This window comes from Pagrus pagrus (assembly GCF_965226575.1).
Source record: "Pagrus pagrus genome assembly, chromosome: 18".
NCBI classification, from domain to species: domain Eukaryota; kingdom Metazoa; phylum Chordata; class Actinopteri; order Spariformes; family Sparidae; genus Pagrus; species Pagrus pagrus.
This window is the reverse complement of record NC_140202.1, coordinates 1,695,759-1,711,320: the sequence shown is the minus strand read 5'-3', so window position 1 is coordinate 1,711,320 and position 15,562 is coordinate 1,695,759. Positions and strand designations below refer to the sequence as shown.

The following is a 15,562-nucleotide window of genomic DNA, read 5'->3' as shown; positions in this document are numbered from 1 at the left end:
TTATATGTGTGTGTGTGTGTGTGTGTGTGTAGTGATATATATTGATGAATGGGCCAGAGCACTCCTGCGCGCGATGGGGCATGTACCAGGGGTGCCAGCTCAGGATAGCTTGCAAATCTGTGGTTATGTTTTTAACTTCACTTCTTAACTACATTTCACTTTGGAAATTTGTTTTTCAGCAGCTAGTCACTGTGATAGTTAACCTTTGAAAGCTGCACAGCAAAAGGCATACTTGTGGTGTACTGTATAGTTTGAGTTTGCTGACATCTGCTGGTGATGAGTTCAGTGTAACCCTTGAGGAATGAAAGTGCAGATGGCATCTGCGGTTTATCAATGGAAGGAACACTCTAAAGAAATCATTTTACAGGCCTCTGGCAACACATTTTTTCTTTATTCAGAGTAAGATGTGTCAACATCCAGCATGACAAAAATTGTACAAAGTTCACAATTTATAAATGAAATATCACAGCAACTTGTGATCTCACACATTTATAGCAAAATTAAAATGTCAACAAATCCATGCTGTGTAGTACAAAAATAAATCAAACTTCAGTTCCACAGAGAGCACAATAGTTCATACAAAATCCTGTCATTGTTAATGGTCACTGAAAACCAGTCTCAAAATGAATTGGCTCAAATAAAATAATAAACTCTGATGAATTCACAATAATTTATATGAAAAATCAGCTTTCTAAATATGTGACAACCTTTGTGTGATCCCTATAGATAGTCACAGATAACTCTATTCAGGTTTGTTATTTATGTACCAACATCAGATGAGCAGCCGGTTTGTGCTTTAAAATCCCTTTTCCCTTTTTACTGATAATGATAATTAATTCAAAAACTGGTACTAGCTATTACTCTACTGAAGCATTACTATATTGGCAAAAAGCTGCAGACACGATGCTGTGGAAAAAGGCATATGCAGTCATGGATGATTGGTAGTAGAGTCCTGAAGTAGGACAGTAAAGTACAATAGATGAGAATCAATCAGGTGAACAACAAGCACCTTTTGCATTAGCTCTCAAAAAGGCAAATTCTGAACATGATCGATAACAACTAGAACAACAGAATGTAGGGGTGCATACAGTCAGGCACGCGGGCGTGACACTGGATTGTATCACCCCTTGAAGGTCTTGTTCACCATTTCCTCTGCTTTTTTTTAAAACCTTGACTTGATTGACTATTTAATCCTTTGTACAGTGATTAGATATAAAGTGCTGCTGGGGGATAACTTTATCTTCCTAAAACATAGCAAAAATGAAAGAACATTGTTAATGTTTTTACACTTGATAAAAGCCTACAGTTTAACTGCTATGGTTATAATCAACCTTTCCTCTGATTTCAAGTCCCTGTTCTTCTTCTCTCAGTGGTACTAAATCCACACCTACAGTGGCTCCAAGCAGTTGGTTGCTCCAATCGTGTGCCAAAGAGGTCACCTGGAAAATTGCACGCTGCCGTATGTAAGGATAATATCTTCAAGGACAAGTGCAAATAGTCTACTGGCACGTAAGTGGGGACAGTGACCCTGTAAGTCCCGCTGTCATACTCTATAAATACTCTTTACAAAACCCACTGAAACCCTCCTTTTAGGCTCTCGGGTACTGCTTTTAGTTTCTGTAAGAACATCAAAACATGGAAACGAAGGTGTCCCTGTGCAAAATCGTACAGAAAAAAGTGGAACTCATACTTTCGCTTCTAAAACTCAATGTCCAGGTTCCCTCCTCTTTTTTAAAAAGACTTTTTGTATTAAAAGATTTGTATAAAAATCAATATTTTACATAGGCTATATTAAAAAGATTCATGTTACCCCGCTATGCTTATAAACAAGAAATTGCATATACCCAACCTTTTTTTCCCTTTGCAGAGTGCATCCCATACCAACTATAAACAAATTATTCACTTATTATATTGCTGAGACATTTCTTGATCCTAGCAACACAAGTCTTGAAATTGAGCAGATTTGATACAAGAAAGGCTAGAATGCGGTCTCTATAGGTCATTGTCTTTACACATCTTTTCTATTTGAGATTAGTTAAGGATGAGCATGTGAACATGCATGCACCGCACAGATGTCTTTCTCTAGGAATTACTTGGCTCTCCTAGATAATGGGTTGCCACCATCAGGTTTCCGTGTAATGATGTTTACAATATAACTGTTCATACATACATTCATACATACATCAGGTCAGTTTCCTCTCCGGATTCATTTACAGCACCAATTAAAAATGCCCCCACCTACAGCTACACATCTTTTTTTTTCATCAAAACAAAACACAAACGTTTCTCAAGCATTAAAAAGAAGGCGAAGAGGAAGAAAAAAACATCTAAAATAATCAAGTCCATAATCATCCGGTGAGGAGAAAAATAAGTAGCTTCCTCTTTGCTTGTAGTTTTTTCATTTTTATTTCACTGTCCAGTTTTTTCATCTAAAATGCTTTGTTGTCAAGCAATAAAAAGGATTCACGTTCCGTTATCATTAGCTTACTGTTCAGAAATATACACTAAAAATGTGCATACATGAGCAGCTAGAAACATTACATGACACTATGTCAGCTCATATGAAAACGTACAAAATGTGAATGTCCTCAAAAAGTATTTTGCTCATTACTCATTTATGTTCTTCCTCAAAGCAAGGCCTAAAAAGAAAAGAACAAAAGAAAGAAATAATCTCGAGGTCTTTCTATGCATAAAACCACTTTTTTTGAATGAACAGAATTTAGAATATATAACACTATATGTTTTACTGCACCGAACCGAAGAGATTAAACCATCACCGCCTGTTTGTATGTGGATTTGATACACCATCCGCACTGCTGGGGGAAGGAAAATCTCCCTTTGCTGAATGGTTACACTTGGATCCCTTGAACAGCTTGCTTGATGTTTTCCAACAGGGCTTTGTTTTCTGGGCTCTGGAACTGGTCTTGGTTTGTGTACATATCTGTTAGAGTGGTCACATAGGCGTCAAAGTTCTGCTCGCTTATTGGCTCCTGTGGGACCAAACACACAAGATGGAGGCTATTAGAGAAAAACAGAGGTGAGGGAGGATTTAAGAAGTCTGAGAATCTTCTCCTCACATATGTAAAGTTTAAAGAATATGAGAAAGAAATATGTTTTTTAATACTGATTTGTGTACCACCTGATTTGTCTACTGTCAGCCATTGTTACGAATAAACAAAACCACTTTCACAACGACAATAGACTGATAGGTTTTATTAAATTTCATGCTCCCATCACATTGATCATAATTATGAATAAACAAAACCAGAAAAACCTACTGTATGTGGTTTGGGACAAGAAAAACAATGCATGGAACAATGTATGGAAGTAAATAAAGATCATAATGATTTCAATTTATTTATAACAATTTATGAGCAGATAATACCCACATAATACTTTATGTTGAAATATAAATACCACTGAATTTATAGCATTACAGTATTACTTTGTACAGTAAACAAAGGGGGGCAAATACAGATGGAAAATGAATACATCATCTGGATTTCTCTGTCTTGGGTCACATGACTTTGTAAACTGATAGGAGAGAGGTCTGATTGATAAATTACCAATAGAAATTGAGAAATGTTAAAGTAGTATTATTCTGCGCACTGGAATTTTCTATTTGAATCTAATGTATATAAGTGAAAAAAGAAAAGTTTTGCCAGGATAATTTTCCTTAATTTCTTGTTACTCATTTTGGCCACAAGAGACTGAAGTGTACCACTCCCACATGTTTTAAAAGGACTAAAAACATGTTCTCTTCCAGGTGAATTTTAATTTGCTCTAAACACATGGTACAATTATTTTTATGTGAAAGACATGACACTGATGTTACACATTTTTCTCACTTGTCTCTCACGGCTTCCATACCAACAGTATTTAATTACCAACAAAGTTTTTTCAAAGATCATTCAAAATACATACATTTAGTAGCATTTAAATTTCAACATTAAGTATTAAGATTCACAATTAGGTAATCAGTTGCTTTTCATATCCTTTTATATCCTTATGGCCTGTTGTTGCTTCCACACTATTAACAACATTATAGAAGAAGAGAAATACAATATTTAAGTACAGAGCATGACAAAAGCACTTTAAATGATATAAAACATTGACTTGCTTGCTGGTGCAACTGTAAGCAGCTGTTATTCCTTAGAGGAGGTTCTTTGTGTGCCAGTGGTTTCTATGGAAAAAAAGGAGGGACACATTTCTGTTAGCTTGATTTGAGGAACTAGTTGTAATTGTTACATATATACTCTAGGTGGCAGTATGTGATATAAAGCCACACACCTAAGACCGTAAATTGACTGGAAATATAGAAGTTGGTTATAGATGAAGACATACGAGACATCAAGACACAGAAAGGCTCTGTTTAAATCTGGCATTTACATGCCTGGGTGATCTGATCACCAGTGGACAGCTCTGAATACCTCAATTCACACCTGGCATTGGAATGTATCTCCACATGGGTCTTGAGTAACCATTCATGATCGAATCACACTTCTCCGCTCCATATGCAAATAAACAAAACATTGTTTGCTTTGTTGTTTTTACCCTGAATTTGATGAATTTACTATTTATCAGACCACAAATGAAACAAGAGTTTGGAGTTCCTGCATTTATCACAGTGAGTTGAGGCAGAGCAGCCGGATGGCCTCAGACAGCATGTTTCATGTGTACTCCATCAAGGATAATCCATTTTGCCTGGTGTTAGTTAATTCTTGTTGTTTCATATGTTAATATGATGCCGTTGGCAAGTGATAACTACATACTTCCACTTATGCAGAGAACGTTAGTTGAGCATGCGCCCCTTCAATGTGGCCCATTGCGTACACACTGCTAAAAGAATGCTGCCTTATGCGGCCCAGACCACCTCAAAATGTGGTCTGAGCAATCGTATCTCAACGCCTCTTGGGTGCATTCACACCTGTACTTAACTGTAGCCTACTACTAATTGTCCACTTGCATCCAAGATGCACGCTAAGGCCAGGTGTAAACAGGGCCACAGAGCCAACCCAGTCCATGGTGTCAGAATAGCCTGCTGGTTTTTAGGAGGTATCATTTGTAAAATTCCAACTGCTTAAATTTATTTTACTCCAGCGTCATTGACTGTTGTTTTTTTTCTATCTGAACAACTGCTATAATATAAAAGGAGGATATGATCATTAAAATGGCTTGCCACTTAGATGAGGATGCTCAACTGACGAATAATCCTTTCTTTTGTCAATGAATGTCAACTAATCCATTATGCAAGAGAATATCATGATGAATGGCATTGTGAAGGATGAATAATAGGATGAAATAGTGTGTGAAATGCTTAGCAACAGAATGTAATACTTTTTGCTTTATCTATAAGAGCGGGAAAAAAAGAAGATAGAATGATAGCAAATAGAATAGAATAGAATAGAATGTTTGAAGCACATGGATATCCACTCAAATTACTGGTTTCATTCCTCAAAAATTTCAACAACTTCACAATAAACTTTACAATAAAACCTCTCTTAAAGCGCAGATTAAACCTCAATATATGCTGCATATACTTTTGATTAACCTAAACATTTCTGTGATTGGAATTGCTAACACTGTAAAATGCCCAATCAAACCTCAGTTCACAACTCCCCCTCACTGTTTAGAAAGACAAGCAATGTTCCACATTTTTGGCTAAGCATGCACAATATACTGTGGTTAAATACACAAATAAATTAATAAGCTTGCTATAATGCTATGGTAAGCTATATTCTGGAATTTGCCAGCTAGCCGTTCCTGGTGGCCCTTACCATATGAGGGAGCTGGACATTAGCTAAACTGTTAATCAGTGACTGGCTGAGGTTGGCCAGCTCATGCAGGAGAGATTCATTTTGCTGTTCAATCACCTTGTTTTCCTCCTCTATGGACTTCAGGTTGGACTCCATTGTTGTAATCTGAGGAGACGAGGAGTGGATGAAAGGATGTTACAGTAGAGCTTTGTATTCATAGACACAAAGATACACACCATGGTTGACACTGTTATACATAAACACAGTTCAATAATTTAGCAGACAGAATGTGACTTACCTGTGTTCTAAGTTTGATCATGTCTGCTTCCACTTGTGAATTTGATTCACTTAAATCTTTGATTTCTTCATCCAGCTGTTTGATGTCCTCTTCATGCTCCAGTCCTACAAAGTGGGAGGCTGCTTTAGCACTAACATGGAACCACAAAGCCTCCGTCATAAATTAGATTAACAGCCTTTTGTTGGACTAGAGAAATAAAAAATGACACAATATGACTCTCTCGTTAAGTAAGAATTCTGCTTTTCACTGTCTTCACCTCTACAATAGAACTGGGGCAGGTCATCTTGGTTGATTAAGACTCAACAATCTCACAGACAAATTCCATTGTGATCCTGTCACATCCCTTTTTGAGAAATTGAGATACATTGAAGTCCAGGGTGAAGTGTTAGGAAAACAGATGGAGCACACAACTACACGCTAGTTCAGATATACCATATCTGATTGTTGCCAAAAATCTTGTAATTATTTGCACCCTGCCCCTGAATGGCAATTTATACTCAGACAATGCTAACCACACACACACTCCCGATTGGTTTATTATATGAAATTGGCATTCTGTTCAGCAAATGATTCCACATCTATGTTCTTGATTGGCTGTATTGTATAGCTGAGTGGTAATTGTAGTTACCGTTGCTGGCACGTTGCTGCTTTATTGTAAGCATTTCCACTCCCGAGAGCCTGGCTTTCCTCATGGCGGAGGTGGCACGCGGACAACCTGACAGACTAGAGGCAGCAACAAGGAGAAGAAGCATTGTTTCTTTATATTACACAGACACAATTATTCAACATGGTTTATAGACTGCTGAGTTTTATATACAGGGAAGTTGAGAATAACTATTCCATTAATGTCAGTAGTGTATCCCATAGAATGGTCATGTACCAGTGTAGTTTGCCTACAAAGTGTTGCTTTAATTGTCAACCTCAATGCACACACTCTGCTTTGCCTTGCTTTTCTGTCCCGCTCTCCCTGTATGTGTTTGCTCTACTAACTCTTTTGTCAGCTGCATATTTTAGAACGCTCCCCGAAAAACAACTGTATAAGTAGGCCTGAATTTAATAGGAGAGGTCACATCAAAGTCAGTGCTTTTACAGGAGGCATGTACCGTATCACCAGAGAACACCTCTCTCTCTGTCTCTCTGTCTCTCTACAAAGCATGTGCAAATGTCAGTAGATGGAACGGGTAGAGCGAGGGCAGATTGTCCACGCAGATGGTAACTTTCTCTTTCACATAAAAAAAAGTTAAAAAATGCTCAAACAGGTCGCCAAATATAGTTGGGTGACCTGCCCAAGACAAGTCTATGTATGAGAGACACTGATGTCAGTATTAAGAGAATAGGTCAAAATCTGCTTTCTTGCCGAGCATTAGATAAAAAGATTGATACCACTTTCATGTTTGTATGGTAAATACTGTATGTAGCCACAGCCAGGGGGGACATGAGCTCGCCTGGCTCTGTCCAAGGTAAGGAAAACCAGCACTAAGTCTCTAAAGCCTAAAAGTAACACGTCACATCTTGTGTATTTAATCACTACAAAACCCAGAGTGTATCAGTGCATCAACTGTTGTCATTATTCACTGCTTTCAATCTTTTCATCTAAGTTTCAAGTCAATGGGGAATGTTAAACTAAATCTGTTTTTTGGACGTTTTTAGGTGTAGTGTATGGACCTGTTTTGTTCATCTCATGTGCATGCACAAGGATGCACATGTGGGGGATAGAATACGCATTCCTTCAAATGGTTTCCCACTATTTCACTGATCTACAGGATAGGTGGCACTGACATAAGCTGATCTGTTGCAATGACCCCCAAAATGCAGGAAAGCAGAGGACTGCTAGCAAGTCAACACTATTTGTAAATAATGCAGGATCTATATTAGCTGCATTGAGCTTTTTTTATGAGGAAGGAAATGCATTCAACACGTTTGTTAGACCTCAAAAATTCACACTATGCTTTTTGTTGAGTCACATTGAATGTAAACAACTTTAGTTTTGTTGACCAAAAAAGGACAGGGCACCTTTAAATCAGTACTTTATTAGCAACAACACACAGCCAAGTTCCCCACCTGCGATGTGTCAGGAAGCTGCCACTGACATGACCCGAGCCATCACAGCCTGGTGTGGGGCAGGACATGCCCTCTGTCTTGCCAGACTTCCACGTGAACTGGATGCCGTTTAGGTATCCGTCCTTTTGTCTCTTGGCTGCTATGGGGCATCCTGATGCACTTCTGTGGGATGCATACTTCCCCGTAACGTGTCCCTGACCGTCACAACCTGGGACTGGACACCTGGGGGGACAGAATGAAATATTCTCAGAGAAGACTCACTCAACAGCTTGATTTATTCTTATTGGTTAACTTACACCTTCATTCATTGAACAACCGTCTTTATTTGCTTTAGTTACACTTCAAATTTTCAAATCATTGGAGATATCATCCTCTTTTCCATCAAACAGTGATCTGCTGAGGTTTAGCTGCTGCTCTCTGGTATACACTACAGTCTGTTTGCCTCCTGAGTAGTAAAACTATATACTGTTTGAGTGAATATCATTTGTCTGTTCCCCCTCTATACCTTTTGCTATCATATGAACAAAGATACCATCATCTTATTTAAAGCTGTCCCAGTGGGAGCCTTATCACAGTTTTGGAATGCTGACAGTGCATCAACACCGGCGCTAACCCGATGCAATAAGGCAGTGAAATATTCCATATGTCACACCTCATAAAATGGATTATGGCTAAAGCTTGCTACATTTGTGAAATAATCAGTTCTATCTGCATATAGCAGCAACCCGGCTTTAGTTAAACTTTGTGGTATTTTGACAGAAAAGAAAAGATACAGTGGGTATCATGTGCACTGCTGTCTACCACAGTGTTTTTTTCTGTGGTGTCTGAGATCTTTCCCCTTGTAAATTCAGGTCACAAGTCAAAGAAATTTGCTTAACTAATCCATTCACCCACACTTCCTTAGCTTAGTGTGGTTGGACTAAGTTACACTCCGTTAAACAATTCCACACTGAACTTTCAACACCAATTGTCCTTCCTCAGTTTCTGTCTCTACAGCTTTAAACGTATGAAAATCTCTTATTATCTCCTAATATTTTGTTTTCTGTAAACTTTACACATGCATGCTTAAGATATTAACCACATTCTATTAAAATTCTTTTCAAGTACAAATTCAAGATATTGCTGCCACAACAGTTTTACATAAGATCAATCCTTACATATAAAATTGTTGTTGAACATGTAAAATTGTGAAGCTGTGTGACAAAAAGAGATAATCCACAGTGTGTTTGTCTACGTAAATACTGGACACAGATGTTAAAGTTTGCTGTACTTTGGTCTTTGTATAGATCTCTAGTAGTATGTATGACATTGGGATGCCACTGCTTTCAGTATTGAGTTGTTTTTTCTCAAATATGACTTTGACAAATTTAACAAGACAACAAAAACCTTAGTACAGTATAAGGCAAGTTGTAGGAAATAGCATGACCTCAGGCTTATTGATGTCAATTGTAAATCTTGATCGTTTTGAATATGATTGGATAGTGTCCATACTGTAAGAACTTTAAGGGATCTTTAACTGCTGCTTTCATCACCTAGTGTTTTCTTTGATACTTTGATGCATAATTCAAACGTTTTCAAATTCTGCACACACAGTCATAGCTTTAATTTAATCCACTAATGCAATCACTTCCTTCTCTGTCAAGTCTGACCTCCCTTTCCAGCTGTTCTCAAGTACAGCCTTAGTTGCTGAATCTCTGTGCCCCAGTGCTGATGATGTGTATAAGGTGCACTCATTCTGAATCAATTGATGTATTCCAAGAAAATCTGGTAATGTCTTGATTTTCAACCTCACATTCAAATTTATTTTCTAACTCTTTGTCTATTACACTACGGCACTATTACTACTTAGAAAACAGGGTTAAACCTTTTTTAGGCAGCAGGGAAATTTTTTTACTGGTCTTTGAAAATACCTTCACCTGCAATATTAATGATTTCTCTGGCCCATCCCCATGACTTAAAAAAACAGCAAAACCTTCCACTATTATCTTGAAATATTATAACAATATACAATCTAATAGAACTGCAGTGATTAGTCGATTCATCAATAAGTTGATCAACAGAAAATTAATTTATTTTTATAATCAAAAAATCATTTTTGTCATTTCTTAAGGCCAAATATTATCTAGTTCCAGCCACTGAAATGTGGGCATTTGATGATTTTATTTGTAGTATATAATGGTAAATTGAATATCTTTGAATCTTTGACTTCTGTTTGGACCAAACAAGACACAACATCCACATGAGGAAATTATAAAGGACATCAGCAGATTAATCAAACGTCAGAAGTGAAATTACCAACAAATGATGCATAACATTTAACAAATTAATAAAATATATTTTATAAGACATGTATAACACACACTCTATATTTGGAAAAAGACATAATAATTGCCACATTACCAGTAATCCCTTGTTCATACATCAAGGAATTATTCTTCAAAGCACAGTATGTTCCCTACTATTTCAAACAGTAGTTTCAAATTGTACATTCAATATTTTTTATTTTATTTTAACATCAACAGAGCACACTGAGATATACCTGTGGCAAACTGTCCTGAGAATCCAACAGAATGACAAGATCGAAAATAGCGTTATTTGTGCTCTTCACCACCAGAGAAATCAATGCAGCTGCAGGATTGAGACCAAAGGAGCCCATTGTGGGATTTAGGTAGAGTCTAATCAATCTCTCTCTGCTTCTATCCTTCCCTCTCTGTCTTTCCTTACCTGTGTGTCTGCACCAGAGACAGCAGAATCTCCACTCTCTAAATTGCTACAACCCTGCTCTTCTGAAGTTTCTCCTGCACCTTCAGATTTGTGTTAAAAGTTATACCAAATTTGTCTTGTCAGAGCTAATACTGATTTATTCATTTTTGCATCAGTGCAAGTCAAAGAGTATTGTACTGATCAGAAAACAAAACACGTCTCTTTTGTTCCCATTCATACAGCTTACTTGGATCATTTTAATAGTACACTGGAACAGGAAATTCATATGTGATGTTTTATATCCTACATGGGAAATGTAAATTGAGCAGTGATGGTAGCAGGAGAAAGAATTTCAGTATCACAGTTTTAAAGGGAGACAGAAGACTGATGATCATTGTCTGTACTGTACCTGATAGGCTCCTGGTCCTCCTTGTTCTCTTTACTGTGGATGATCTTTATCCCACTTTTCCTGGCCCGTGGACACCCTGAGAGACTGCAGATAAATGACAGTGATACAAAGTTGAAGCAGCATGTGTGTGTGTGTGTGTGTGAGAGAGAGAGAGAGAGAGAGACAGAGTGAGAGGGAGAAAAGTAGAAACAGAGTAAGGTAAGATGAACAGTATGTAAGACAGAAAAGAGAGACATTGAGAACAGGGAATTGATTCATGCATGTGTGCTGTACCTTCTGTGTGAGGCGTAGTTGCCAGTGATATGTCCCGAACCATCGCACCCTGGTGTCGGGCACCTGGGGCAGAAAACACAAAAAGGGCTCAGGGTCTACAGCAACAGTGCAGTATCTTGTGGATAATGTACCCCATGCTGTGCAAATGATCTACAGCTCTTCCAGTCTTTGTTGTTTTCATTGTCTATTAACCGTGACGCCACAGAATCCAAAATACACTAGGGCAAATGGGAGGGGTTAGGGTTAGGGTTAGTGAAAACATTTTAATCCCTCCAGAAATTTCAGGACCTTTTCTAAAATTATCTCCAGAATAAAAGTGTTGAACTGAAATCATGTCTTTCCAATATACAGAAGAGAGGCTGGAGGTTAAATGAATGTATGTATGTATAGAATGTATTGTATACACTTGAAGATTTCGACATCAAATTGATTTTAAAAACATAGATTTAATCATTTTTGAGACCTCCCAATATTTGATTTTGAGTCTAAGAGCCGCTGACACTCAATGTATTTCCCACATTGTTTATAATTAATAGATTAAAAAGGAATAAGGCTGGTAATATGGTACAGAATATTTTCTTACTGTCAGCAAATCCTATGATGCATACTTTCTGATTTCACTACCCGTTCTACGGCACTCAGCCCCAAGCCTATGGTTACTACTGACTTTAATCTCAATCTATCTATACAGTATACTCAGACCAAAAATGGGTGGTGATGAATGTATATAGTTTCATTAAAAAAAGACAAAAGAATTTCCTAAAACAGCTGGGCACTGTAGCAAACATTACTTAAAAGAATAGTAAATAATGTATTTCTTGTGTACTATTTTCAGCAGTGGATTAATCCACATTTGGTGGGTGAAAGAGGTGAGGCGAGAGTATTTGGGCCATCAGGATGGTGCATAATGTGAAAATAAACCAGTGTGCGTGTTCATGGTAGAAAAGGAACATGTCGGAACAGCGTGGATCATTGATGTGTTTTTAATGCAACACATTTTTGGACCTCAACACTGGAGGTCTATGGCAATTGAAAGATAGCAGGTTTTGATACACACACAATGCTTGTTAGCAGGATCAATGTATTGCTAGTTTGGTCTAAGAGTCTTTTTAATGTTTTTTTTTGGCAATATGAAAAATATAGGATATCACCACACTGAAAATAGATTTCGTTAGAAAGCAGTGAGATGAAGCTCTATGACTCCATAGTTAATATTAACTTCCTCATTTCTATTTTTATTGTGCTTAATGTTGTCACTTTTTGCAGTTATGTGCACTAACATCAGTAAAGTTGACCTTACCCTAGGCAGTAGGTGATTTGTACATTTTTAACAGGGGGGATGGCTCAATAGGAGCACCACCCTGCCCTGACACACCACCCAAAGGACATTGTTGCAGGATGCCTAAACCATTACTGTGACATTTCTAATTCTACAATTCCATTTTATCCAGTTATCTTCTTTCTCTCCCTACTACAATTGTCTTTTTATAACTGTATTAAAGTAATGAGTAAATACACCTTTAAATTGTATGCAGTGGACTGAGTTTATTCAGGCAGGGTTTTCTCATGTTTCTCACAATACACTACAAGCAGCGTCATTTTAAGTTACATGACACCTTGGAATTTTTTACCATCTAAATTCCTTAAAGGACACACAATGAACATTGTGCAAAATAGTAGAGCCCAACTGATTTATTGGTAGGCCGATTTTATCAGCCGATATTAGCCTATCACAGATATATCAGTATCGGCGTAATATTGTCCGATATGCACCAATATGAAAACCTTATATTTAAAAACTATAATGCAGAAAAACATGTTTGGGGTAATTTAAAATTGGTGTAATGACATAGTTTGTCCAGCAGAGCGCGCTTCGACAGGGATAAAACGCTGGTGTCAGAAAATGTAACAGCTACCTCACTAATGGTTCAACTATAAACCAGCACAAAACATAACATAAGCCACCATGTTCTGAACAGGCACACTAAAAACACTTACAAAAAGTAACTTTTAGTTTTAGAACATAAATAGCCAACTTACTATTGATATTAAACTGTCAGAAAAAACTCATCTCAGAAAAAACTTGAACATTACTGAAAATAAACATGAAATATTTGCACCCCTGATATAACCAGCAAAGGGAGTGGAGTCTATGAATAAAGAACAAGTCTGTGTTCTCTGTGAAAATCATTTGAGAGAACCCCAGCGGGAACGTTTCAGAAGCGGAGCCTTTTGTCTGCCCGATTTTGTTGACTTGCTCAGATTTTGTTGATCTGGTCATTTTTCATTTTTATACAATCGGGAGTCTGCACAGGGTGTTTTATTTTGAAAATTGACTGGATGCTTTATGCCGTTCCTGTGTCTCTGACTTCCTGCCGGCGCGATCTGCTCTTTGCAGCTTGTTGCGGCTTCCGTCAAAATAGACCAGGCAGTCAGAACGAAAAGCAGCCGTGCACGGCTCGACTCCACTGTGCGCCGGAGCTGATCGCGGCCACTTGTGATTTGTAACACACTATCTGCTACTAGGGGATGGAGAGTGATGGCAGGTTAACAAGGGGGATGCTTTTTGGTAATTTTGCTAACAAGGGGGAGGCATCCCCACTCATCCCCCCTCAAATCGCCTACTGACCCTAGGCAAGGAATAAGCAAGACATACAAATCATACATATATCAATGGGTCATCTCACGCCTTACTTGAGCTCTTGCGCGTTGTTGGCCAGCATACTTCGAATGCTTTTATCAGCTAAAGGACAACCTGAGAGACTGAAAAATACATCAGTGGAACATTAGTAAGATGACAAGTCACTCCAACCACTGCAACACAAAATAATCACTCAGACCACACTTGTATACGCAGACAGACAAACCCATGCACACGTAAAATATCACCAAGGAAATGCAAAAAGCCATGGTGCAAGTGCAGGGAGTTGATTTAAATATGTTAACCCTCTGAGTATATGTATTCATTTGTAATAACAGGGATGTATTGTTTTGATGTATGGTCAGCTCTGTTCTATATTTAATTAGGACTGAATAAAACATAGTGTATTGGAAGTTGTTTTCAAAGATGACAACTTAGTCGGAATCCTGAGCTTGTACAGCGGAAAACCAATGTACGTGCAGCCGTATCAGCCCCAAGACTGATATAGGCTAATTCATTCCTTGCAGACTCACCTCACACTGCAACAGTTATGCAATTATGCTTGAGTCTTCTGCCCTGAATAGTAAATGCTTAGTCTACATTGCACTGTGGAAATGGCCAGTGGACTGACTAACACCAGCTTATAAGGCTTTATACATGGCCTATTGAGAAAATAATTTATCCCAGGGTTTAGCATGTATCCAATTCCTTAATTAATTAAGTCTTTCCTTACTTCATGATATTCTTGTGTAGGATGTCATGTTGCCAATAGTCAAAGGGCCAACAAATAAGAGAGATACATTCTTCCTACAGGTGTTTGACAGTATATTTGAGGTAAGCTGAAAACAATAAAGTGAAATAGACTTAGAATCCACCAGGAGAAAAGGAAGTCACACCTTCGATGTGAGGCAAAATTGCTCGTCATGTGACCACTTCCATCACACCCCGGTGTGGGACATCTGCCACCGGAAAAATAGACAGATTTATAAGCCCAAAGGGAAGGAGACGAAAATGTGAAAATTACAGAAAAAGGGGTTGTTTCTGTTTTTTTTTTAATTGTTGGATTTCATTGTTTCCAGTTTAGCTTCACTGTCTGTAATGTAGATAGCGGTTGCTGAGATCAGCTACACTCGATAGAGCACGATACTGACAGCTGGTGTTGTGTCTTATAAAGATAAAGCATATCAGAAAAAGTCAACTACACTGAAGGCATCAGTAGAAGCTACCAGTTCTAAGATCAGTGTGGACACATGGATAAAGCTATTAACCAAAAGTCATATAGCAAGCTAGCAGCACAGGATGAGGAGGGAGAGAGAGAGAGAGCAGTGGGTCTCTGAGGGTAACTGGAGCAAAGACAGGGATGGCGACAAAAACAAGATATACGATTGGGGGGGAAGCAGAGCATGAGTGGGGAGAATCAA

The 15,562-nt window shown here is 38.0% G+C and overlaps 1 protein-coding gene across 13 annotated transcripts in view; it reads right to left on the bottom strand.

The window, feature by feature from the left end:
- Positions 1-370: 370 nt before the first annotated feature.
- myt1lb (myelin transcription factor 1-like, b) overlaps positions 371-15,562 on the bottom strand; it is a 124,348-nt gene continuing 109,156 nt past the window's right edge. For 11 of the 13 annotated variants that reach the window (XM_084381629.1, XM_084381627.1, XM_084381621.1 and 8 more), the window contains 9 exons: positions 14,195-14,263; positions 11,501-11,563; positions 11,228-11,311; positions 8,116-8,337; positions 6,683-6,777; positions 6,055-6,158; positions 5,778-5,921; positions 4,121-4,183; positions 371-2,990 (listed from right to left, as the gene is read on the bottom strand). In XM_084381629.1, the coding sequence (XP_084237755.1) occupies positions 2,850-2,990; positions 4,121-4,183; positions 5,778-5,921; positions 6,055-6,158; positions 6,683-6,777; positions 8,116-8,337; positions 11,228-11,311; positions 11,501-11,563; positions 14,195-14,263 (985 nt within the window). In that variant the 3' untranslated portion in view covers positions 371-2,849. The remainder of the gene's footprint in view (positions 2,991-4,120; positions 4,184-5,777; positions 5,922-6,054; positions 6,159-6,682; positions 6,778-8,115; positions 8,338-11,227; positions 11,312-11,500; positions 11,564-14,194; positions 14,264-15,562) is intronic. The other 2 variants (XM_084381632.1, XM_084381633.1) reach the window with 1 other exon arrangement.